Raw genomic sequence first — 24927 nt, forward strand, 5'->3', positions numbered from 1 at the left:
GAGCGGGGATGTCTCTCCTGTCCCCGCTTCCCCCTGTCACCTCGGGACAGGCCGCGGGGCAGGAGATGGGAGCGGGGATGTCTCTCCTGTCCCCGCTTCCCCCTGTCACCTCGGGACAGGCCGCGGGGCAGGAGATGGGAGTGGGGATGTCCCCTCAGGTCGCCGCTTACCTCAGAACCATGCTGCCTGCATGGAGGTTGTAGCGGGGGGTTTCTTCTCCCCACCGCTGTCCCCGGTGCTCCCGCTGCCTGCGCGGGAGGAGGGGGGGGAGCGGGTGGTGGTGCTGGTCGCGGCCCGTCTGTGTAGAGTGAGAGAGTGTGTGTGTATGTATATATGGGAGAGAAAGTGTGTGTGTGTATATGGGTGTGTGAGTGTGGGTAAGTGTCTGAGTGTGTGTGTAAGTGTGTGTGAGTGTGTGTGAGTGTCTGTGAGTGTGTAAGTGTGTGTAAGTGTGTGTGAGTGTGTGTGAGTGTGTGTGAGTGTGTGTGAGTGTCTGTGAGTGTGAGTGTCTGTGAGTGTCTGTGAGTGTCTAAGTGTGTGTGAGTGTGTGTGAGTGTCTGTGAGTGTGTAAGTGTTTGTGAGTGTGTGAGTGTGTGTTTGTGAGTGTCTAAGTGTGTGTAAGTGTGTGTGAGTGTGTGTGAGTGTCTAAGTGTGTGTAAGTGTGTGTGTGTGTGTGTGTGTGTGTGTGTGTGTGTGTGAGTGTGTGTGAGTGTGTGTGAGTGTCTGTAAGTGTGCGTAAGTGTGCGTGAGTGTGCGTAAGTGTGTGTGAGTGTGCGTGAGTGTGGTCAGTGTGTGTGCAGTGTGTCAGTGTGAGCAATGAGCAGTGTGTGTGCAGTGTGGCAGTGAGCAATGAGCAGTGTGTGTGCAGTGAGTGTGTGCAGTGTGTCAGTGTGTGCAGTGTGCAGTGTGTGTGCAGTGTGGCAGTGTGAGCAATGAGCAGTGTGTGTGCAGTGAGTGTGTGCAGTGTGCAAAAAAAAAAATGTAAAAAAAATTTTTTTTTAAAAATTTTTTTTTTTTTTTTTTTTTTTTTTTTAAAAAAAACGGGAGCCACGGGAAAACCGCGTTATAACCGAATCGCGGTATAACGAGGCGCGTTATAACGGGGTTTAGCTGTATATTGAAAAACAAAAGTGTTTTGGGGCACTGGTCTGTTGAATATGATGTGCTGGTATACGATTCATAATACAACATTGAAGGATAATCTGATTATACCCGTACATGTGCACTGTGGTCACCATGTCAATTACGCCATTTTTGCAAACTTTCACCCCAAAAAGGTGAATTGCACCCTTTTTTATTTGAAGACCCCGTCATTTCTGAAACATTTCCGTAAATTTTGCAACAAACATTTGCGAACCGAAAACTTGAACAGTTCCATGATACAGCAAGACTTCACCTGAGACAACTGATCATCTGCTCAAAGGGACTTCCGTGTTTTAAAGAAGGCATCCGTGGTTTGACATAGCAGGAGGCGAAGGAAGTCACTGACGAAATGGGAGAAGAATATTTTGCATTAACACCTTTGTCAGAATGTATTATGCATTGCTATGAATATATCAGGATCAAGGTGCACCTTTATCAAGCGCCAGGACGGGTCAGCCCATCCAATCTGGTATTAACTCCGATTCATGTCAATAGAAGTTAACACCAGATCTGGTGCGCTAACCCAATACTGGCACTGAATGACTGTGCCCTTAAATAGGATATGCAATAAAACAGCCCAAGATTTTTTATTTTTTTTTATGTCCCGTTGATGTAAAAAAAATTAACAAAAAAAAAAAACATCTGGTAATCAAGATGAAACCGCCATTAATAAATGTATTTTTTTTGCCTCTGTTGACAGACGCACACAAACAAGTAATAAGATATTGATTAATACCCCATGCATTTACTTGTGCTAGAGTTCATCATTTCCCAGCAATACTTTTATCCTCATTTCAAAAATCTGCCATTCCACTACTATGATAATATATTTATTATCAAGGTTATCTACACCCATACAAGAGTAAAAGTTGATATATCCAACATATTAAAACAATAAATCATTGCTCATTCCTCTCTTAGTTGTTTTTGCATTCCCAAGTCTATCTTTGTACATATCTTAAAGTATACGTATCTCTGTGGAATAATGAATCTAGTGCTTTGTTGCTCCTTGATAACCAGCCCTGCTCCTTTCAGCTGCCAATACTGATAGCTCATAAATTCATCATCGATCAGCATAGTCCATCTGATCTCTACTGCTACTGGTATAAATGGTCCCATCAGGAACCAAACTGCTTTATGACTGTCATTAATTCGTTACCTGGAAGGCTATAATAGCTTGTGGTGCAATAGATATGAATTAAACCCATAACCCTGCGCAAAAGTTCAGTAGTTGGATTTATTCAACTACTAACAACCATTAGCAGGAAATTAACATGAGTGATTCCTGATTTTTTTCCCCCCCACTCATCTACACTTTAAACCTTTTTGTTGCCAGATGGATGTGAAGCATATTGCTTTCTAATGGGTTTCTGGTCCATCTTGCCTTGAAGAAGTTAATCGCAGATTAAGCTGAGGGAAGCAATTGGCATAAGAAGAGGGGCTGTGCATTCTTACTGACCACAGTTGGCAGTGGCTTCAGATAGTAATTTCCCAGGAGACAATTCCATAGCAACCTAAAACCGTACATGTTTTTCTTTAAACATGATTTACAAGAATCATTTCCACTACCCAAATATTGCCTTCCCCTGAGTTTTTGACTTGGCACTATCATGGAATAGTTGGGTTTCTTTAACTCTTACCTTTTGCACCAACCTTATCTCAAAAGGTACATTGTAACGCTTAAGAGCATAGAAGACAGTGTTCATGTTTTTCTTAACCCCCTACAACGGTTATGGAGATTCAACTTAAACATAGATCCATACCGGTCAACATATGCAAACTATTTTCAGGGAGATCTGGTAGGAATATTTCGGTGATCTCTTTATCTCCCGCTGATTTGCAATAAGTAGAGGGAATGTTTTTTTTTTCCCCCCCGGGAGAGAATAGAGAAATTATACATTTTTCAGCCAATTGTGAGGGAGTTTCCCTGATAAATCAGGACAGTTGGAAAGCACTCATGGGTCATGCAGAACAGCAACATACATGTTTTATCATCTGTGTTTGTGTGATTGCTGAATGAAAATAATTAACCTGTACGGATCAACATATTTGGAAGACACTGACTAAAGCAATATTCAGAAACAGAAGGGCTTGTAATGCAATGGGAAGTTTTGCAAGCCCTTCCGGCAGCAAAGGGGTTAACTAAACCATTATGGTAAAGTATAAGGGGTACAAGGGGTTCTTATAAGTATAGGTAAAGGGGATATAGTGCTTGCGGCAGAGCAGTGTGTTGATGGCCGATCTGGCCGCAAAGGGTTTAATAAGACAATAAAAAACTTTGCTCCCCTTTTTCCATACAATGGTTTACTACAGCCCCGGGGAGGACTTCTGCATCTGCCTTGGAGAAAAGTTATTTTTGTCACTTGCATATCATTAAAAATGTGTGTGGGTGAAGAGGGAGAAAACCCTTACAACTTGTCCCCCCACAAAGTGTCTGCATTTTGCATGGTTAGTAAAATAGCAGCATGTTTTGTCCAGTATCGTGTTTTGGGGCCCCCGTTCAGATAATAGTTAATGGCCTTTACTATAAAAATAAACTTTCGCATTGATGAGCTAATTGGAATATTGCCATTTGTAGAACTGCAGCATGTTTTCTTTTTTACAGCCAAGGTACACATTTTTCTAGGTTTTCTTTTTCAAATCTGTCCAAAAATGCAGCTAGGCCGACTTTGAAGATCTAATCTTTACTATCAGCACATCAACATGTCCTGGGAAATCCAATTTAAGGGCAAAGTGAATATATCAAACAACAAAGTACATAAAAAGAGTTTTATGCACTTTAAAAACATTGAAGGAAAAAAAACTGCAGCAGAGAACTTTAACAAATGACAGAGCCCATGCACAGTTAATAATACTGTATGTAGCCCCCTTTCCCCCCGTATCAAGGGACGCTACCATGGTGATTTACCTGGATGGCTTACAGGAGGCCTGATTCTCCGCTGAAGGGAGCCTGGGATGACTATACACTTACACGTATAAAGCGCCTCCACCCGGAAGGGATCCGCACGCAGGGGGATAGCCCCTTCCAAGACAATGTACCAGTAATGACACACAGAAGGAAAAAGAAATGCCGGCGCCAAACGTGACAGTGAATTATAAGTATATTTGAAAAAGTCCAAACCAAATGGGTGGTAGTCCAATTGATGTCCTTAGATAGTCAGTGGGTGATCAAACGGACTGTGGAAGCTCCCAAGGGATGGTGAGATATGTGAAAGTAAAAGAAAATAAATTATGGTGCAGTATATCAGTCAATGCAGATATAAAACCATGGAACATATAACATTAACAACACAATACAAACATGACACACTAGACAAACTAACATTAACACAAGCCAGACTATAAAATAATGAAAAGCTATTTATTAACAACTAATTGCAGGGTTCCGTGGTATGCAGACATCAATCCGAGGGTGGGGGGTAAAATCGTTGCCCTACTCACACGATTAAGAAGTTTTCAAGCATTGAGGATAAAGACACAGTCTTTGGTAGTCTCAAGATGGCGACCGGAGTCTTCTTACTGGCGTCCCACGTGACGGGGATGCAGTGTGGAGCCGCACGGGCCGCAGGAGCTGTACCACCAAACGGACGTGACGTCACGCTCCTTCTTCCTTCTGCCGAAGTCTTGTCCTCTTGTTATTCTCGTCCCCCACAACACAAATCAGGATGCTAGGCTGCTACTACCGGGAACCACAACTCCAACTCTAAAATAAGTAATTCCCAACGCGTTTCATGCGCATGCGCGCACTTTCTCACAGGTTATGGTATCATAGTATTTACTGGACACCTAATCAACATAACAATAATACAACACAATGCATATGCTATGCAGATGTAGATAACCCCACAGGGTATTCCCACCATACTTGGGATGCAGGGGCACCAGAGCCCTAGTGTCCTTCCCACAGTGTCAATTCCCCCCAATATGAGGCGTAGCACTAGCCTGTGGACTGTTGGTGCACTTGTTGGTATACCTGCCCGGGGCTCCAGCACCCGGATGTAGCTGAACAACAATCAAACGATCAGTCTGATCCAATGATGCCTTCTGCAATCATGTGGGGTGGCCTCCAGCCGGAGTGTCCCACCATAGATAGTCTCTGTCAAAGATGGCAGCTTGGTCTCAAACTACAGGCCTGATGCACCACGTGGTGTCCACTGCTGTGTCCCTGAAACTTGGCACTACAGGGGCAGTGTCCCTATCTAAGGAGCCTTCCCTGAAGCAACCACAAGCTTACTGGATTGTGACCTATCTGGGACCTTAGGGGTTAATCTGACCTAGTCTGAGTGCCACTGACACTCAGATCCTAACATCCCCTTCTCCGTCCTGGCTCCAACTGACTAGCAAGGTTGAAGCGCGCTAATTGTAGCTACTTTGCAGACAGGAGCCTCCTGCAGCCCTATTGGCGGTCCGCTTGCATGTGACACGTATCCCAGTGGTGTTGAGCCTTCCCTTATGAGCCAATGCTTGCGCGACTTTCTGCACCTGCGCATGCGCACGCATACCAGCATGGTGGCGCCCTGTAGAGGGAGCCACCGGGAGCCTCCTTTTCTTCACCTGCCCCCCCGCATGCCGCTACTCAACCCTCCCGCAGCCTGAAGGTAAGAGGGGGACTTGGCTACATCTATGTGCAACACAGCACCAGTTAAATGAATGTGTTAGACACAGATACAGTAGTACGCAAAACAGTGAATGAGGACCTACTCACATTAGGTGGGTAAGATTAAAACGATAAAGGGGAAAAATAAATTCCTTCCTGACTCCAAGAATTGGCAATCGGATTAATCCCTGGATCAACATCCTTCCCATGTATACTTATTTGGTATATCCCTGTATACCTTTCCTATCTGAAAAGATGTCCAACCTTTTTTTGAACAAATCTATTGTATCTGCCATCACAGTCTCCATGGGTAATGATTTCCACATTTTAACTGCCCTTACTGTAAAGAACCCTTTCCTTTATTGCTGGTGAAATCTCCTTTCCTCCAACCTTAAGGGATGCCCCGAGTCCTTTGTACTGCCCTTGGGATGAATACATTAAAAGACAAAATGCAAGAGAGAAGGGCAGTGAGATATTGTATTGAGTTAAAATACACAGGGCTGTACAGGTTACACTCATAATTAGCCCACAGGCAAAGTGCACATAGACTACAAAGGATCTCACAGAAAGCTGACCGCTCCTGTCTTCCTCTCAATGCTGTGGATGCACGATTTCTCCATTTCAGCGTGTGACATCACTTCTGGGCAGCGCAACACTTAAGTCTCAGTCTCTTTCGCATCTCCAGAGGCACCAACCTCCAAACTGTGAATCACTTGAGTCTCTGCAGTCTCTTAAAGTAGCCTAATGTGTTTCCCTCCTCAGACCTTCATCAGAGGTTGTAGTACCAGGATTGCATTGTGATAACCCGTATCATACATTTGTAATTTCCGGCGTGTCTCCTTATCTGTTCCCTGCATGCACACTGTTTGGTTTTAATAAAGGTGTAGTACATCTAGCCTAGCTTTGCACTAAATCGCACATCAAAGCTACGACAGGAGGCAGCCTGGGGGGGGGACATCTTAGCTGTTTTATCAGTTTACAAAGTACAGTTTTAAAGTTTGAGTTTTTGACCATTTAAAATGCAATACATTTTTGGGGTTATTTACCAGTCTGCCTGTTGCAAAATTAGGGATCAAATACTGTACTAAATTTAAAAGAGATAAATGTCATTCAATGTGCACACATTTTCTTGATAAATTCCGTTTACGGTATTTATTTTGTTCCTTTTATTTTTGTAACCAGGAGACTTTGATAAATGGTCCCATTTGCTTTTAATCAGTGCATCTCCTTTTAGTTTGGTTGCTTGCTCTTATTATAACCTGAAAAATTCCCTGTGACAAGATCAGCTGTAATGTCCCTTCTGCTGACCCTACAAGCTATTTTTATATCCCTACTTTCTCAATTGATACAGCTACAGTATGTCAAACATTTTGTTTCACAAAAGAATGCACACACGCACGATAAAGGCAACATCAACTTACTAGATGTAGTATGGGGTGCACTGAAATCCATTGATAAACGTAAGAATTCACATTATTTTCTGAGTTTTCACACTAGCTTTTTAAAGTGCTTTGCTTTCAATTTTTCTTCTGCTCTCTTCAGTTCTACTTAATCAATTTGCAGGAGAAGACAAGAGACAAAGCGCACCAGGGGTAAATGAATAGCAAAATTTAATTACAGTGCTCATAATATCCAAATTTACAATTAAAAACGGAGCTCCACAGTAGGATCCCCGGGGACCGTTACTCAAGTTTTTAATTGTAAGTTTGGATATTATGAGCATTGTAATTACATTTTGCAATCCATTTACCACTGATGCGCTTTGTGTCTCTTCTTGTCATTTTTGAAGATTGGGGTTCCCTCGTTGAGTGAGCAGTGCACTCACATAAGGTCAAGGATGCAAAGGGGATGGATAAGCTTGGTTTTTTTTCCAGTACCGATCTGAAGAGTCTAGCGCATGTGGAACTTTCTTGTTCGTTAACCAATTTGCAGTCAAGATATTCTATACTCCAATTCCAGTAGACCACTCTGTTATAGGGAATAATTTAAGGATAAAAGATTGAGTAACTTTTACATTCTCATTGCTTGTCCACTGTAGCTGTAGTCCTGCTTTGTTACTCTCCTTCATGTGCCTTATCATATTTCCCACTTCCTCGCAACATCCATTGCAACCAGATAACCCTCTTACAAACACTGTATATTATATTGCATTTCTGTATTTCTGCCACACCCGATGAAGGACCCTGAGCGGTAAGAAAGCTTGTAACATATAAACTACTTGTTGGTCCAATAAAAGGTATCAGACCACCTTCTCCCTCTCCCTCCTTTGTTACTGCATGGAAGAAAGGACCAACACTGCTACCCACCCTTCTTTGTCTTGTACATTATAATTTAAAACAGAGTTAATCAATCTTTTAGCTTTGGATTATTCCCTATAATGATCTTGTACCTTAATGGATTTAACAAACTGAATCATAACCCCTTAAATCCCTTGTTTTGTCCAGTGTCCAAATGTTAGAGCCTCTCCTGTTTATTGAGCTACTGTACCCTGTTAGTTTGTAGAGATTGGCAAACCTGTCTGAATCTGATCCACACACCAAAATCTGTCTGCGGGTTGAGTACTAAAAAATAGGAGCTCAATTTAGTAGTATCACCAGTTGTGTATATATATATATATATATATATATATATATATATATATATATATATATATATATATATATATATATATATATATATATATATATATATATATCCCCTCAAACCTCCCTCCAAATAAATTAGGGAGAGATGCCTGTGCTGAAAAAGGAGCACACCTGAGGTACCCTGTTAGCTATGCAAAGTATATTTTTAAACGAGTCACATCCCAGACTTTCGAAGAACTATATTGAGTTGATAAGCCTAAGGCACCTACTGACTGAAATAAGTTATTGGTGTCAGACACAACAGGACTAGAACTCACAACCACTGCTTTCCTAAGCAGCAGCTCTATCAGTGTGAGCTAAACTAACTGGGGAGCACCATTGTAACTGTCTACTAGCATATCTCCAATGGATATCTATTTTGTTGATTGCAACCTTGAAAGTACTTCAAGCACAAAGTAAAGGCTATGAGTTACTGAAGCCAATTGAAATTAAATAAACTACAGGTTTTCTAACACGCATGAGTAAAAACAAGGTGAAGCACAGCAAATAAAGCAGATGCAGAAATAAACTAATATACTGTAGTACAGTGACCTGGTGACTTGAGTTAGTAATTCTAATCTTTTAAAGGATAAAAACAGTGGCAATATTTACTAAGCAGTGTTTTGTCATAAGGCACCTTTGGTGCTGGAATACATTATAGCCTATTCAAATAAATGGACTGTAAGGTGTCTTCCTGCGCCAGAAGGTGTCTTAAGGCAGAAGACTGCTTATTAGATGTACTTCTCTATCACAGAAGAGGGTAGGGGGCTTTGTACATGTATGATCACTCAATGAGAAGTACAGCTCTAAAGTACGTCAGCTGCTTTAGCTCACACTGCTAGAGCTGCTGCTCAGAAAAGCAGTGCTTATGAGTGCTAATCCTGTTGGATCTGACACAAGAGTACACCATTACAGTCACTACTATAGGTGCCGTATGCGCGTTAACTCGATCTAGTTGTTATGGAAATCCTTTTAGGAAGTGACGCATTTAAATATATGTTGCGTAGCTCAAGTGTGCTCCTTTTTAATGTGGATGGAGTTTTGAGGAGATATATACATACAACTCAAGATACTACTAAATTGAACTCCTCCCCCCCTGATTTTGAGGTGTAAGGGAAAACAATAAGAAACCGACCTCCCACATTGTCCTTCTACCCTCCTGCTTTATGCCCCTTCTCTGTTTTCTTATTCTCTTCTGACTCTTTCTAACTTTTTTCTGACTCCTGTTTCTTACTCTTCTCCTGCTCTCTAACTTTTTCTGTCTCCTGCTTCTCTCTCACTTTCCAAAGACAGATGCTCTGTCTTTGAAAAGTCATTATCTTGATAAGTACAAATAAGTGGATGTTTGTAGACAATAATATGTGAACGTAATTCAATCCTATATGAAGGCCCATCGTAAAGAAAAAATAAGGGCTGGTAATGTTATGGATGGAAAAAGTAATATACATGTTTCAGTCAAATAGTGAAAGTACACTCACTGCAAATATTTAAAATACAGTGTTACACCCAACAAATATAATTTAATTGTAATTATTCCCTTCAGGGTACAATATTTGATGAACGTGACAGAATGACTCTCACATTTAACTTCGTACGGTGCACTCAAAGTTGTGCTAATTTACTGCAGCTAAGCTAGTAAAACCACACGTAAAGAAAGATTTAAAAAAGTGAAAATAGCCTTTAGACATTGCAAAATTCCTTAACCCTTCACTACCTGAGGGGAAGGTCATGCATTGTAAACAGGCTAAATAAGGTACTTGCAAATAGAAATGCACTGATTTCTTCCCCCACTTAATAAGGTTTATGGTAGAATCCAACATATTTTGTATAATTCGGTCCACAGATAAAAGTCTTACATACTGTACATGCATGTAACTCGGATTTAATGGGAAGCCGTGAGAGACCCAGCTAGAGGGTTACATGCTGTACTGTAACAGAATTTGTGCTTTTGAAAACCCCTGAAATATATATAGTACCTTTAAAACCATGGGTTTTCTCAAATGTGTGTACAATTTAAAGTACTTTTTTTTTCAAACCCATTTGTTTCCAAAAAAGACCTGCAACATAATGTGTTGTATAATGGATAATGTTTTAGATAGTGAAACATACTGTAGTGGACATTGTATATAGTATGTATGTACTGTATATCTTTATTTATATAGTGCCATAAATGTACATAGCTCTTCACAGCAGTAATACCCGTGACATAATAATATAAATAACAAATAATACAAATAACACATAATGGGAAGAACTTGCATGGATTACATGTGAGTTTAGCAATAAGACACAACGGCAATATTTTTCTAATGACTTCTAATCAACCTTGACAAGCCCTTGCAATGTATCCGTTACATTTCTCTAATATGATTGCATCTTATATATTGCATTCGAAATGGTCATTGCCTTAAACCCAGAGCTGTATGTGAGTTTACAAACAGCTTGACTTTAAAAGCAATGGTGTCGTTTCCCTGCCAGAACCAGGAGTGCACTGCGTGAGGAAACAAAGTCAATAATAGGTGTCAAAAAATGGTTACTTAGATCATTGTGACAAGTAATTAGGTGACCCCATTCAATCAGTATAAAGCAGAGCTTAGGCCCTCTTTACGATATTAACCTGTGATTCATGTTCTGCCTAAATGATTCATGAGAGGGCAAGCCATTGCTTCCTGTCAGCAGAAAGCTGCTTTTTTTTTTTTTTAAATTGCATTTCAGAAGATTGTTTTCACATTTGTGAAACCTGCTTTTTCTCCTCTACAGCAAGTGTCAGCTGCATGTCCACTGCTGTAATGTGATTTAGTCAGTGCATTAAGGGAATGGAATTTAGGCAACTTCATGTAAAACAGCTCGTTTGTCAAATAAGCCAACATTTAAATCTGTCATGGTTTGTAACATTTATCAAAAGGTTTAGAGAAAGCTGGTGTAGTTAGTGCGCGTACACATATGAAACATGGTAGGCAGCAATGTGTTGCTATAGTAGCTGGTAACAATAGTCAAATTGAATTCAACTGAATTCTATTTCTTGAACTATTTGCAAAAGACATTGCTTTTTTTCCCTTATGATATTCAAACTATTTAGAGTAATATGGTAACACTTTACAACGTTTGCATTTATATTTGTATTGTAGCCATTAACAGGATGGGTGATTTTTTGAAGATGATAGAAGATTATAGATTTTTTTTATTTATATATATATATATATACTGTATATTTAAAAAAAAATGATGGTCCTATAAAAAAAAAACTAAATATTTAATACTGTGATTTGTGAATGGCTGTTAGTGTAGGGACGTCGTGCTTTTGCCGATCCTACGCTTAAGCTTGTCCATGTTGAAAACACCTATTAAAGGTACTATTGTTCAAGTTTTGAGGCATTCAATCAGAGACAATGTGAGCACCAGTTACGGAGAAGCACTGAGCTCATTGGATGGCGACACGTGACGTCACGCGCTGGAAACAGAATTTCATATGGATGTCTATGGACGTAACCTCATTATACACAATCATCGAGCACCCCCTTGGGGTGGCAGCTGTACGATATTTTCTGGAACTCTCTGATTTATCACTTTCACAAACCACTTTTATTTTAGACTCTGTGCACTTTCTTTTAACACACAACTATTTTCTGTTTGATGGTATTTACTATCCCCAGACACGTGGAACGGCAATGGGTACCAGCTTTGCACCCTCCTATGCTAACTTGTTCATGGATTGGTGGGAGTCGTTCCACATGTTTGGAGATAGGAACCCGTATAGAGATCACATTATATTTCATCGTCATTTAATGGATGATTTGATCTTTATTTGGGAGGGTGATATCACGTCACTATTATTGTTTATAGATTTATTAAATAATAATTAATATAATATTTTTTCCACTCACACCTTTGACTATCAAAATGTCCGATAGTTAAATCTATTACTATATGTGGATCTTCCCTTAAAATACATACTGATATCTTTCGAAAGGAGAATTCCAGGAATACTTATTTGAGAACAGACAGCTGCCACCCTTGGGACCCTTATTAAAAGTATTCCTAAGGGACAATTTATGAGAGCTGAAAGAAACTGCTCAAACGAAGATGATTTCCAAAAACAGTCAGAAGAACTTTATGATAGATTTCTAGCCAGGGGTTACAGATCGAATGACTTGCTTACTGCTTGGGGAGAGGTTAATAATCTGAAAAGAGATACACTACTGGTTAGAAAATCCAAGAAGACCACTACTCTCAAGGGCCCATTTTTTATTACCCAATGTAGCCGACAGGCTAACCAAATTAAGGCAATTTGAAAAAAAAAACATTGGGATATCCTGCGCCTGGACCCCGTTTTAGGAAGGGATTTACAATCCAGCCCTAACCTGGTTTTCAGGAGGGCAAAAACCATTTCCAATTCCCTTGTGTAGCTATTCGGTAACACTGAAACCCAAACAGTCAAACAAAGAATTCTAAGCTAGTGCTTGCAACATACATGTTACATGAACCTTTAGTGTGTCCTCATGATGACGTATGATAACTATATCTTCTACTTGGCTGGTGACCATAAGCTTTACATTTGGCACTTAAAGATGCAGTTCAAGCTGCCATTTAAAAAAAAAATTAGACATTTGTTCCATTTAATATGTGCATCAATACACTGACAAGTGATTAGCTAAGCTGCCAATCGATCCGTTCTCTTGTAATCGATCACTTTGCTCTGGGTTATTTAATTCACTGTTATTGATGCAAAACTACCCACAGTGCAAAATTCTGCGTGGAAAATCACGTGACCATGCAGTTATAGATACAATTGGTGTGCTGCTAGATAGAGGACAGGGCTCAAGAGCCAGAGCCTGTCAGAAGGGAAAGGGGATGGGACTTTGTAAATGGTTTCTATAGAAACAAAAATGCCTGTTAAATTAGAATACATTAAAAAAGTCTTTAAAAATGTTTTTTTTTAAATGCTCTCATAGTACAGAACTGATTTATTTAAAAAAAAAACACGTAGGATATTGCTTGAACTGCTTACTGTCACTGAGTAAACATATCCTCATTGTTTCAAATAGTGACAAACATAATGATACATTATAAATTGATAGGGGTATTGAAAGAAATGAATGGTTTCTGTCCATTACATTTGCGTCAGCCAATATCAAATGCTTATTTAGGCAGTTGCTTGCTCATGAGAATAGCAGCAACTCTTTCTATGGGGGTGATACACTAAAAGTTAGCATATGAAGAAATTGTCGTTATCGGTATTTAACGCCAATGTTATTTATCATCCCATTCACTAAAGCCATATCACAATCGTTCACAAAGCAATCAATGGCATTTTACCGCAGTGATATGTCAGCATTCTTTTTTAATGACAATGTATGCAAATGAACATGCAAATGAGGAATTAATGGATAATTACTTATTCACATGCTATTCACTAACCTCTGATACCGCCAAAATATAACAGCAATTTTTATTCCATACCACAGGCTGGCGTTAGGTCTATCTTACATTAGTATATCATGGCCACTGTAGACATAGGCAAGATAAGACCAGTCAACCTACAAGGGGGGATACAAAAAAACCCATAATCATTATGATTAAATATATGAACCCCTTAAAAGCCGAAGTTGCCAGGCTGCCATGGTCATCCTATTAGTAGCTGACAACCTGGGCCACTACATGGTTAACATTTGCACATATAGATGTTATGGTTTTCTATGTGTAGGGAATTTATGTTGTATGTTTACCAGTTGGGTGCACAAAGACATTCCTTTGCAATGCATTGGTGGACTCAGGTATCAGAGGGGTATAATACATTCCTGCCACAGGGTTTTGTAAGAAATCTTATTAGATAACCTTCTCCTGCAATTGCATCGTCAGCGCTGGTTAATGCAGATTTCTATGAATTAACCATGTTTTGTATCACTGTTGACACAGTTTTCACGTATGCAAATGAGAATAAATATCACAACTCATTTGTGAATATATACTTCTTATCGGCAGTATGACACTAAATCCAAAAAATGTCAATGGAATCCCATTTTTTATTACGCCAAACGTTAATGCAGCAATAACAACATTTAGTGAATCTGGCCCTAGGAATTACCTGTAATTTCACACAGTTGCAGCCTGTGAGCTCCACTGTTGGTATTCTGGAATTATGAAACCCACCCACTTCAGATATTTCCAAATGAGTAAAGGTCAAACAACTTATGCTGAGGTGAGGAGAGTGGTATAGAGACAGGTTTGCCCAAAATACGTCGGGTTTGGATTGGGATTATGTCGGAATATGTGAATTTGATCATTTATATTAAATAACGTAACAGCAGCAATGGAGCAAAGGAGCACAGCAGCAAAAAAATAGATGGCAACTCCAGAATAAAATAAAGGTATTTAATTCATCAGCTTCTGCTCGCAGCAAAAGAAAGCCACAAATGCACCAGCGCGTTTCGTCCGTGGGACTTTGTCAAGGTGTGATTACAGCAACAAACAATCTTACCTATATAGTGTGAACATTTCGCGCCAAAAAACGGACCAGTGTGACGTCATCACCGCGTGCCGGAGGATTGTCGCGTCAGTGCTACAGCCACCCAAACCACCCAGATGATTCTGGTGCTCAAGGTGACGTCACCACCACGCGACTAGACCCCAAGCTGACTCGCAGCCAGGCACCACCCCTGATAGGCTCTAGGAGCTAGTGTAGCACGATTGAACAACAACAACAACTTTATTAACACATATCAACAAACAAAAGATATAAAAACAGTATAAAAACAAACAAAATATCTAGAAAATAATAAAGAAATAATGTATATATTATATAGGAAAAACCCTGTTGACAAACCACAAACAATTCATTTACTAATAAAGGTTAGCTTTACAAATAACCAAATATGTGCATAATACAACATCTATATATATATAATTGAAAAAATAAACGCATAAAGAATTCTAAAATAGTATATAAACCATAAGAGTATTGTTTGTGAAACATAATATAATGACTCTTCCCCAGTTATCTAGGGTAAACTAAGATGTCAATAAAACACTAATTAGAGAAATATTATAAAGTGTGCATTAAATATCAGAGAAATTATGTGAATAAAGTATATATTTATAAGCATAATTTATAACCCTGAATAGGTATTCCACAAGAAATATCATATATATCCACATGACACAGACATTATATATGAACAAAATATGTATATTTATAGATGTTAGAATAATAATTTGCCTGCTTATAACATACTTAATATAGTATACTATATTAACCATACACTATACATGATCAGAGCTCTCTATATAAAATACATTATAAGAAATGAGTAAGATCCTAGTCAACGTTGATGCAGTGAGGCATACTGGTCCTTAACGTAAAGATCCAGAATGCCTCACGTTGATCCAAACGTTTAGTTCTATACCCTCACCTAACTTGAAGTAAAATGGACTCAATGCCCTGGAACCTGAATTTTTTTACTTATACTGTATATACTGTATATATGTTAAAGAAACAGCAAGCACTCCAATGTAGATATCAAAACAAACCTGGTGCTAGTCCCATAAGTTATGTAGAAAGTACGTTACCTTCCAGCAGGGCAGCAGAACAGCAAAGAGAGGCAGCACTCAGAGGTAAGTCAGCAAAATAATGTATTGAAACAGACACAAAGCTCCGACGTTTCGATCTTCTTTTTCTTCTGTGCACACCCCCAGGAAGAAGAGCCCTCTGGGGGATCGAAACATCAGAACTTTATGTCTGTTTCAATATATTGTTTTGCTTACTTACCTCTGTGTGCTGCCTCTCTTTGCTGTTCTGCTGGATGGTAACGTGATATATATATATATATATATATATATATATATATATATATATATATATATATATATATATAATGGGTTTCCCCCCCCCCCCCAACCAATCGCAGATTGGCCCCTCTAGGGAAATACTTCTCTGGTTACACATGGCTATAGTGTGATGCCATAGAGGGTGGTAATCACTGCTCAACCTTAATACTCTAAACCATACAGGTAAACAAATACAGGTGCATGGGAAATATAAACATATTAATTACACAAAGGTGATCATAGAGTAACCACCCAAAAGAATTCCCAATATGTTGCACTCTGCTAAATCGTGGCAATTACTGAAAGGGAATAATTCCCAAACCATATAGGGAACCAGAGTGTTAAAAACGCAAAAACAAAAAATTATTTATTAACACTTCTAAATAAAGGATTAAAAACAATTAAAAAAACGAATAGCGATGGAGTATGCTATCTCAATGATAGAAAGCACGCATGTAGGTATGGGTGAAGAAAGTGGATTTTAAATATCCTATATATCACCGCAATGACTTTGCAGACGTTAGTGTTGAATCATTCCATATGGTAACCATATACCGTCTGCAAAATATTCTCTCTTATTCCAAACAGCCAAACCTCACTATGCCTGAATTTCAACTTGCCAAGGTTGTAGCGACGGTATATTTTTAAATGCCCTTAGCAACATATACATATGAACATGTTGCTTCCAGTTGGGGCTATTAAATCAAAGCCTGTGACACAGACGGTACTTGCAGTGGTAAGTATGTAATTAATGTAACGCATGCATAACAGGGTATGGGCCCCAAAAAACTCATAAATCCAATATTATGAGATAGTATATGTGTATCAGCGTGATAAACGAAAAAGGCAACTCAAATAGAAAGGTTGCCTGTGATATACGTTTGACTCTCAATAGTCTGTCTGCATAGTAGCAGGATTAGGCCCAGAGTTCATACAACCGTTCAGCTACACTGTGTCCAAATTGGCCTCATACTCCATCCGCTCCAAAAGCGAAACCGGCTGACGTCATCTGATAGCGCGTCGCGTACTGCCCGACGATCGTTTCGCGCCTCTTTGGCGCTTCTTCAAGGGGGGAGGAGCGTCCTTTCACTCCTGTTGTATAAGGTATTTATACCCTCTTGGAGGCGGGATTGGGGCGTGCCAAATAACGTCTATAGCTCTCCTGATTAGTTAATCTCCCGCGATCCAGAATAATGGACCGTTAAGGTAGGTAAAATAATGTAAATATTGAGTAGTGCACGTCCAGATGATACAGACTTTGATCTCCAAATATCGGAATTGGTAACAGCACTGAGTGTTGATAGATGCTCACGTATCAATAGGTAATAGTGTAGAAAAGTTTATCAGACTAAGTAGACCGCCCAAAAGGACAATACGGTCAGATCTAGATATTAAATAAATTTATCTATCTAGTCTATGCTACTGTTAGCAGAGTGATGCACTATATGTATTAACAATGGATTAACAGCAAGATGTTCAATATGTAGGAATGTTTACTAAATTGATAGACCGCCCCTAAGGACAATACGGTCAGGCTAAACATTAAATTATTTAACCTAAACTAGTCACGTATTGGGAGAATTTAAATAAACGGGGAATAAATAAATCCCTCATTTAATCCATGGGGGCTGCGAGTTTTTAGAGTAAATATCCACTTACATTCTTTTTTAAGTAATGCATTGTTCCAGTCCCCCTTGCGGGATCCCTGAGGTAATGTTTAGCCTGACCGTATTGTCCTTAGGGGCGGTCTATCAATTTAGTAAACATTTAGTAAACGGATGGAGTATGAGGCCAATTTGGACACAGTGTAGCTGAACGGTTGTATGAACTCTGGGCCTAATCCTGCTACTATGCAGACAGACTATTGAGAGTCAAACGTATATCACGGGCAACCTTTCTATTTGAGTTGCCTTTTTCGTTTATCACGCTGATACACATATACTATCTCATAATATTGGATTTATGAGTTTTTTGGGGCCCATACCCTGTTATGCATGCGTTACATTAATTACATACTTACCACTGCAAGTAACGTCTGTGTCACAGGCTTTGATTTAATAGCCCCAACTGGAAGCAACATGTTCATAGGTATATGTTGCTAAGGGCATTTAAAAATATACCGTCGCTACAACCTTGGCAAGTTGAAATTCAGGCATAGTGAGGTTTGGCTGTTTGGAATAAGAGAGAATATTTTGCAGACACGGTATATGGTTACCATATGGAATGATTCAACACTAACGTCTGCAAAGTCATTGCGGTGATATATAGGATATTTAAAATCCACTTTCTTCACCCATACCTACATGCGTGCTTTCTATCATTGAGATAGCATACTCCATCGCTATTCGTTTTTTTAATTGTTTTTAATCCTTTATTTAGAAGTGTTAATAAATAATTTTTTGTTTTTGCGTTTTTAACCCTCTGGTTCCCTATATGGTTTGGGAATTATTCCCTTTCAGTAATTGCCACGATTTAGCAGAGTGCAACATATTGGGAATTCTTTTGGGTGGTCACTCTATGATCACCTTTGTGTAATCTATACTGTAGTGTGATGCACCTGCTGGCTTACAGGACTCCTGAGTTTCCCACTTGATGGTATTAAGGGGAATGGCATCAGGACTGGCTTGCGAGGTAATGTTGAGTTATACTCACTTATGGTACAGCGCCTCCATCTCTTCCAGATCCCCAGCGTAGCAGGGATGAGTCTCTGAAAGAGAACCTCTATGTGCACCTTCTTCCTTAGTGACTCCACACACAGGACAGAAGCGATATCTTTCTTTGGCATCCTTTATTAACAGCAGACATGGACAGCCGCCCATCATAGTGGCTTGGTCGTCTAGCCACCCATTCTCAGGTTGCCAAACCAAAGGAAGTCCCTGACCTTACACTCCCAGGCAAGGGCCCCGAAAGGTCTAACTCTTCCCCTACTCCCTAATGAAGTAAGAGGTATAGTCTTCCACACCACTCCCTAAAAGGAGGGCCAAAAACACTGCCACAGCCCTGACAGGTTGCTGGATAGACTCATCTCACTCAGATGGTGAGGTACACACACTAAATTCAGGAAGTGCTGCATATTATATAGCTTCAGTAGGCACCATCCCTGTGTCACTGTTAGTGGACACAGAGCCTGATGTCACTTCCTTCACTGAATAATACACAGCATATGAAGTGAGGGCAAACCCCATGATTACTCCTGTCAAACCTGCCCTTTTAACAGGGATTATTGCACAGGAGGAGAAAGGCATGTAATCCCAAAATTACACAGGGATGGACGGACACTGAGTTATGTTATGGTGAGTAAAAAAAGTGACAAAAACACTCCACAGCAAAGCAAATATGCAAATGTAAATACAACTGTATGCTCATCTGCATGTCTTAGGCAGGTCTGCAACCCCGCCTTTCACCATTATCACCCAGCACACAGCACTTCCACTGCAGCAAGGGATTCTGGGAAATGACATGCAAATGAGCACACAGTTCCAATTTTTGCTTCAAAAACCATTTTTAACATGGTTGTATTTGTATACAGTTGTATTTACATTTGCATATTTGCTTTGCTGTGGAGGGTTTTTGTCACTTTTTTTACTCACCATAACTTAACTCAGTATGGTAAACCCCATCCTTTAGCTTCTCTGCATACCCAGTTATCCAACCCCACACTGATGAGACCCATTAAGGTCAAACAGCTGTCTGTGGGTGGGTTTGCTGGATATGCACCTTAACCATAGCTGTGCTCAAAGCTGTGACCATGTAGCAAGCTTAAGCCTATAGGGAACCATGTTAAAAATGGTTTTTGAAGTAAAAAGTGGCACTGTGTGCTCATGGTAAACCCCATCTTTTAGCTTCTCTGCATACCCAGTTATCCAACCTGAACATACATACTCTTGTTTTAGGCTAACAATACATATACAGTAGAAATATATTTAATAAATATTTTTATATTTATTAATTAAGATGGAATTTGATGTGACCCATTCAGCACAGGTGGCTGGAGACTGAGCTAGTTGGTTGGGAAAGGGACAGGGTGGGTGGATATAAAATTAACACTGTGCACTGTTTGTGTGTGCGCACACACACACACAGTGTTAATTCTATATCCACCCACCCTGTCTGAAGCAGGGATATCTTGAAAACCCAACCTGTTGGGGGGTCTTGATGACTGCAGTTTAGAACCCCTGACTTAGAATATTCTACAGCATCACTTAGAACTGTAAACACTAACAGTAATTTTAAGCACAGTGAAATACTTTTGAGAAGGGATGTTTAATACATTAAATGTCACGATGGGATTCATAAGCAGGTAGAAAAAACCATGGCAGTGATTCTCTACTACTAAAACATTTGGGCAAACATTGGACTTTCCTAATTACGCTTGAAAACTTTTGAAATGTTAAGTTCCTTGGCAAAAACTCAGATGCATGAACTGGAAACTGGAAACTAATTAAATAAGAAATCATTGTGGTACTGAGACATCACGATCCAATGATATAATCAGCTAGGGCACGATGCAGGATCGTGTACAAAAGCAAAGGAGTTACAGTATAAGAATTCAATATTGCTCCAGATTCAGCTTGATCAGTACTTGGCAATTGCTTACTGTAATGACATTGGTCTTCAAAGAAAGAAAGGACAGGTTTCCTCTATTCAAAGAGTAGGAATGTGTGCTGTATACTCTTAAATACTAAAGGATTGTATGGCCGGGCACTACATATGTGGAAGTAGTATTTATTCTACATTATTTATTCTATTATATATTATTTATTTGCTAAGTGGTTCCAAAAAATGCATAGAAGAAAACTAGGCAGTGTTATGCTCCCCATTCCCTCCATGCTCCCCATGTATTCACTGTTTGGTATAAAAGTAATCATAGGGCTCGGAACTTGAGACATTCAAACAGCAGTAGACATCACACTGTTCAGAAGTGAAGAGGACCTCATACTTGAATCTTCAGATATAAATAGAAGGGGTCTGGATTATTTATTTGCTTTGAGAAGAAGCTGGTGACTTCAACGGTATTGTAATCAGTAAATGACTAAAGTAAACGTTGAGGATGTGCATGAGGGCGTAAAAATCTTTGTTGCCTGAGGGGCTACAGTGTCTACCAGTGTAACTCCATGTCCTCATAATTTTCTGTGATGAGTTGCAATCTCCTTTGGCATCAATGAGGTTAAGTGCCATTATTATAGGATGCAATGCCTTTATTGGATCTAAATAGGAATTAAATTGTATGGTACTTGTAGCTATAGATATATCTTGTATAACTGGCTGCAGATATGTGTGTAGAATATGGATATAGTGCATCCCAGATGGGATATTCTCCTTCATTAACAGCACAAAAATGCCTGACCTTTTTACAATGCCTTTTGTGATTCTAGGAAGAACTGTGTTTAACTCAGCTTTTTAACCTATCTTTCTCCCCCCCTCCCCCCTTACAAAAACAACAATACATTTTAATTCCTTACAGAGTGATAACTTGAAAATGAGTAAATTCTCCATTGTTTTTCTTGTGGTTTCTTTTCTCCAGGTCCTTCTTCAGTGATCAGCAATGATGATGACTCAGCCAGCCCTCTCCATCATATTTCTAATGGCAGCAACACTCCATCTTCTTCTGAGGGTGGACCTGATGCCGTAATCATTGGCATGACAAAAATCCCTGTCATTGAGAACCCTCAGTACTTTGGAATTACCAACAGTCACCTTAAGCCTGATACCTGTAAGTTGAACGCTCCTTGTTTTCCGTAAAAACTGAAGAGAAGTACAACATTAATGATAAATTCAAATATAATATACGAGTGGGTTGAAACACAGACCAGGCCACTAAGGGACCATCGTCAAAGGACTGAAACATGAGTCTGATTTTCTATGCACTAATATATTATATTTCCATTTACCCTTATTGCTGTACTTCTCTTTATTTCATATTATTTCAACTGAGTTTGGGGGGTGATTAACAGCAATATTAATTTCTGTTGATATATGTTTTTGGGGGTGCTCATTTGTTTTCTGTAGAGCAATCTTTCTACCAAGTTTTACAGTGTTTTACTTTCTTTCTGAACACAGTAATTTATTTTTGCATGGCACTAGCTTGACAATGATATGTATTCTCTGTACATACAGTGAACTGTCAAATAAAATAGGTTTAGAGTAAACATAATATTGTTTGTACACATATAATTTCAGCCTGGATAAAGCAAAAGGAAAAACATTGCTTATGCTATTTACTTTAGTGAGAACACTATTTATTTTATGGTTTGCACTAATATTGAATTCAGTCCCAACTGTTTTACCACATTTTCTGTGACTCTTAGTTGGTAATTTCCTACAGGGCCAAACTAGATTGGGAGCTCCAAAGCTCTTATTGATTTTGCATACTGCAAGCTTGGCCTATCACAATGCTAAAGTTTGCATCCTTACATGTCTGTGGCATATGTAAAGTAAATATAAATCTCCATAGTCACATATGCTTTTAATCTTGTTCCTACAAAAAAAAAACCCTGACAGGGTTAATGAGTTGTGGCATCTGTTTCAGGAGGTGAAACGATTATTGAAGTGATTTCATGTTTTTATAAAACCTTTTAAGGTGTCCCAATATGCGTCCACATGTGATTCATTTGTGTATAGAACAAACTCCGACAGATTTACTGCTCTGAAGACCTTTAATAAGAAGACAGATTTAGCCACTAAGCTAAATGTTTCAATAGTCTAATGATGGACCTATTTGTACATCTCAAATGACAGTCCACTATTTGTCTCAGCCAAATCAATGGTTTCCATTAGAGAAAGATGCCATCAGGATTGGTTAAATATGTATTATTTATAAGAATCTAAAGCAGTGCATCTCTGGTCTCTCCCGAATAGAAAGGAATCATTATGAACCCCTCTGGTCCTTTGGGGATCTCTAAATTTATTGAGAGGCAATGCCCAGCAGAGGGATTGAAACGGGCCGCCCAATCAGACAGGTGTTAACAATTTTTCTCTTTTAGCAACTTCTGAGTGTAATTGGTTTCTTTAGAAAGAATCATTCCCATTGTTTTACAGTATATTGTAACGGGTACATGCGTTGCTTCTCTCCCGGATCCCTGATTTCAAGCATATCAGTTACCTGCGATGGCTTCATAATTACTTTCCAAACAAGGAACAAAATGTAAAAAAAAACAAGAACAATCGACCTATTGTTTTGAGGACTGAAAAAAAAAAAATCATATCACCAAAAGACATTTGATAAATATTGTAAAAAATAATCCAGAGTATTTGTTTACCATGGAAATGTTAAACGTTAAAAGGTTTTGTTAAACATACATATACTTGACTTTTTCCTCTATGTAACCTATTAAACATGCCAATGCCCTTGGATCACTTTCCTCCTGGGAGGGACTGAGACTTTTAAAATTCCAAAAAGTAGACCGCATTAAATACATAGGAAGATGACATACATACATTACCAATGTGTTTTATGCATTCATCCCAATTATTAATCATCTGTGAAGTAATGTACATCAGAATGAAGTTAACAGGAAACAGGAACGTTTATTAAGTAAGTTCATGAAACTGTGCATGTGTAAAGATGATTATTAATAAAAAAATATGGAAATGCTGCTTTACCTCGCATAAGCATACTTTTTGCCCACTTTTTACTGGTAAAATCATGGAAGCGAGTTGTGAAAGATTTACGTTTTTAATATTTTTGTTACAGTAAGTCAGCATAAGTGTTTACTTCACAAACTGACATAAACAACCTCTTCTTTTGCATCTTTACATCCCTTGGTCTTTGATGAATGGTCCACTACCTGGAGACACACAACTATTGCAATCGAGTGTCATTAATTTGGAGAGCTATTTAACTTTGACTCTGCTTCATAAATCATGTCATTAATACCATTACCAATAAAACATTTCGCTTTCGACAGCAATTTACCATCATTGAAAGCAAAGCTAGGTAAATTAAGCAAGGCAAGCCCATATCAAAGTCTTGTTGAACACCATCCAAACTAGAAAGCTATATTTTTAAAAAATATACCTATAATTCTTTAATTGCCTAATGCAGTTGTGTAACAAAATCTGATGCAAAAGCTTTTACAATTCTTAATTCAATTCTACAGGATACTGTAGTTCAAATACTGAGTGTGGTTTCTAGCTGGTTTCTGACTTCATGAAACAATAGGCATATCCTGATTACAACTTAAAGTTGTTTTCCCCCCAAATATGTATTTTATAAAAGGCATAACAACTCTACCATGTTGCCACTTTGATGACAGTGCGGCTAGAGTTGAGACTGCAAATCCAATGCATCATTACAAATCAAAAACAATAGGCCATGATCAGTGTGAGTTGCTAAGCCATAAGGCACCTTACAGCTCATGTGAATGGTCTATAAGATGGCTTACGGCATAGCACCACTTACATTGTATGGCCCTGAATCCCTAAATGTGCTACCAAAGGTAGTGAGGTGCGTCCAGCAGCGGTGATAGTTTTGCAATGTGCTTCAAGCTCCCGTGCCACTCAAGGATTTACAAAAAATATGACTTTGTTTGAATTCATTTAATGAATACAATATACAAGAACATTAAACTAAGTACTCGTTATCATCATTATTATTACAATTACTAGAAATACCCTTATGATTTGGAAGGCCTAGGACTGCTTGAGGCCATTAGCACTTGCTTGGACCTAGAGCGATCTCTGGGCAGGCTGATATCCTTCCTGGGTGTCGCTGATGTCCTTCGTCACAGATGCCCGGCT

At 39.1% G+C, this 24927-nt stretch overlaps 1 protein-coding gene across 5 annotated transcripts in view; it reads left to right on the forward strand.

The window, feature by feature from the left end:
• Positions 1–24927, forward strand: part of NTRK2 (neurotrophic receptor tyrosine kinase 2) — a 290024-nt gene that overhangs the window by 181347 nt on the left and 83750 nt on the right. For all 5 annotated transcript variants that reach the window (XM_075598957.1, XM_075598964.1, XM_075598969.1 and 2 more), the window contains one exon: positions 21713–21901. In XM_075598957.1, coding sequence (XP_075455072.1) covers positions 21713–21901 — 189 coding nt within the window. The remainder of the gene's footprint in view (positions 1–21712; positions 21902–24927) is intronic.

This window comes from Ascaphus truei, chromosome 1 (assembly GCF_040206685.1).
Source record: "Ascaphus truei isolate aAscTru1 chromosome 1, aAscTru1.hap1, whole genome shotgun sequence".
Classification (NCBI taxonomy): Eukaryota; Metazoa; Chordata; class Amphibia; order Anura; family Ascaphidae; genus Ascaphus; species Ascaphus truei.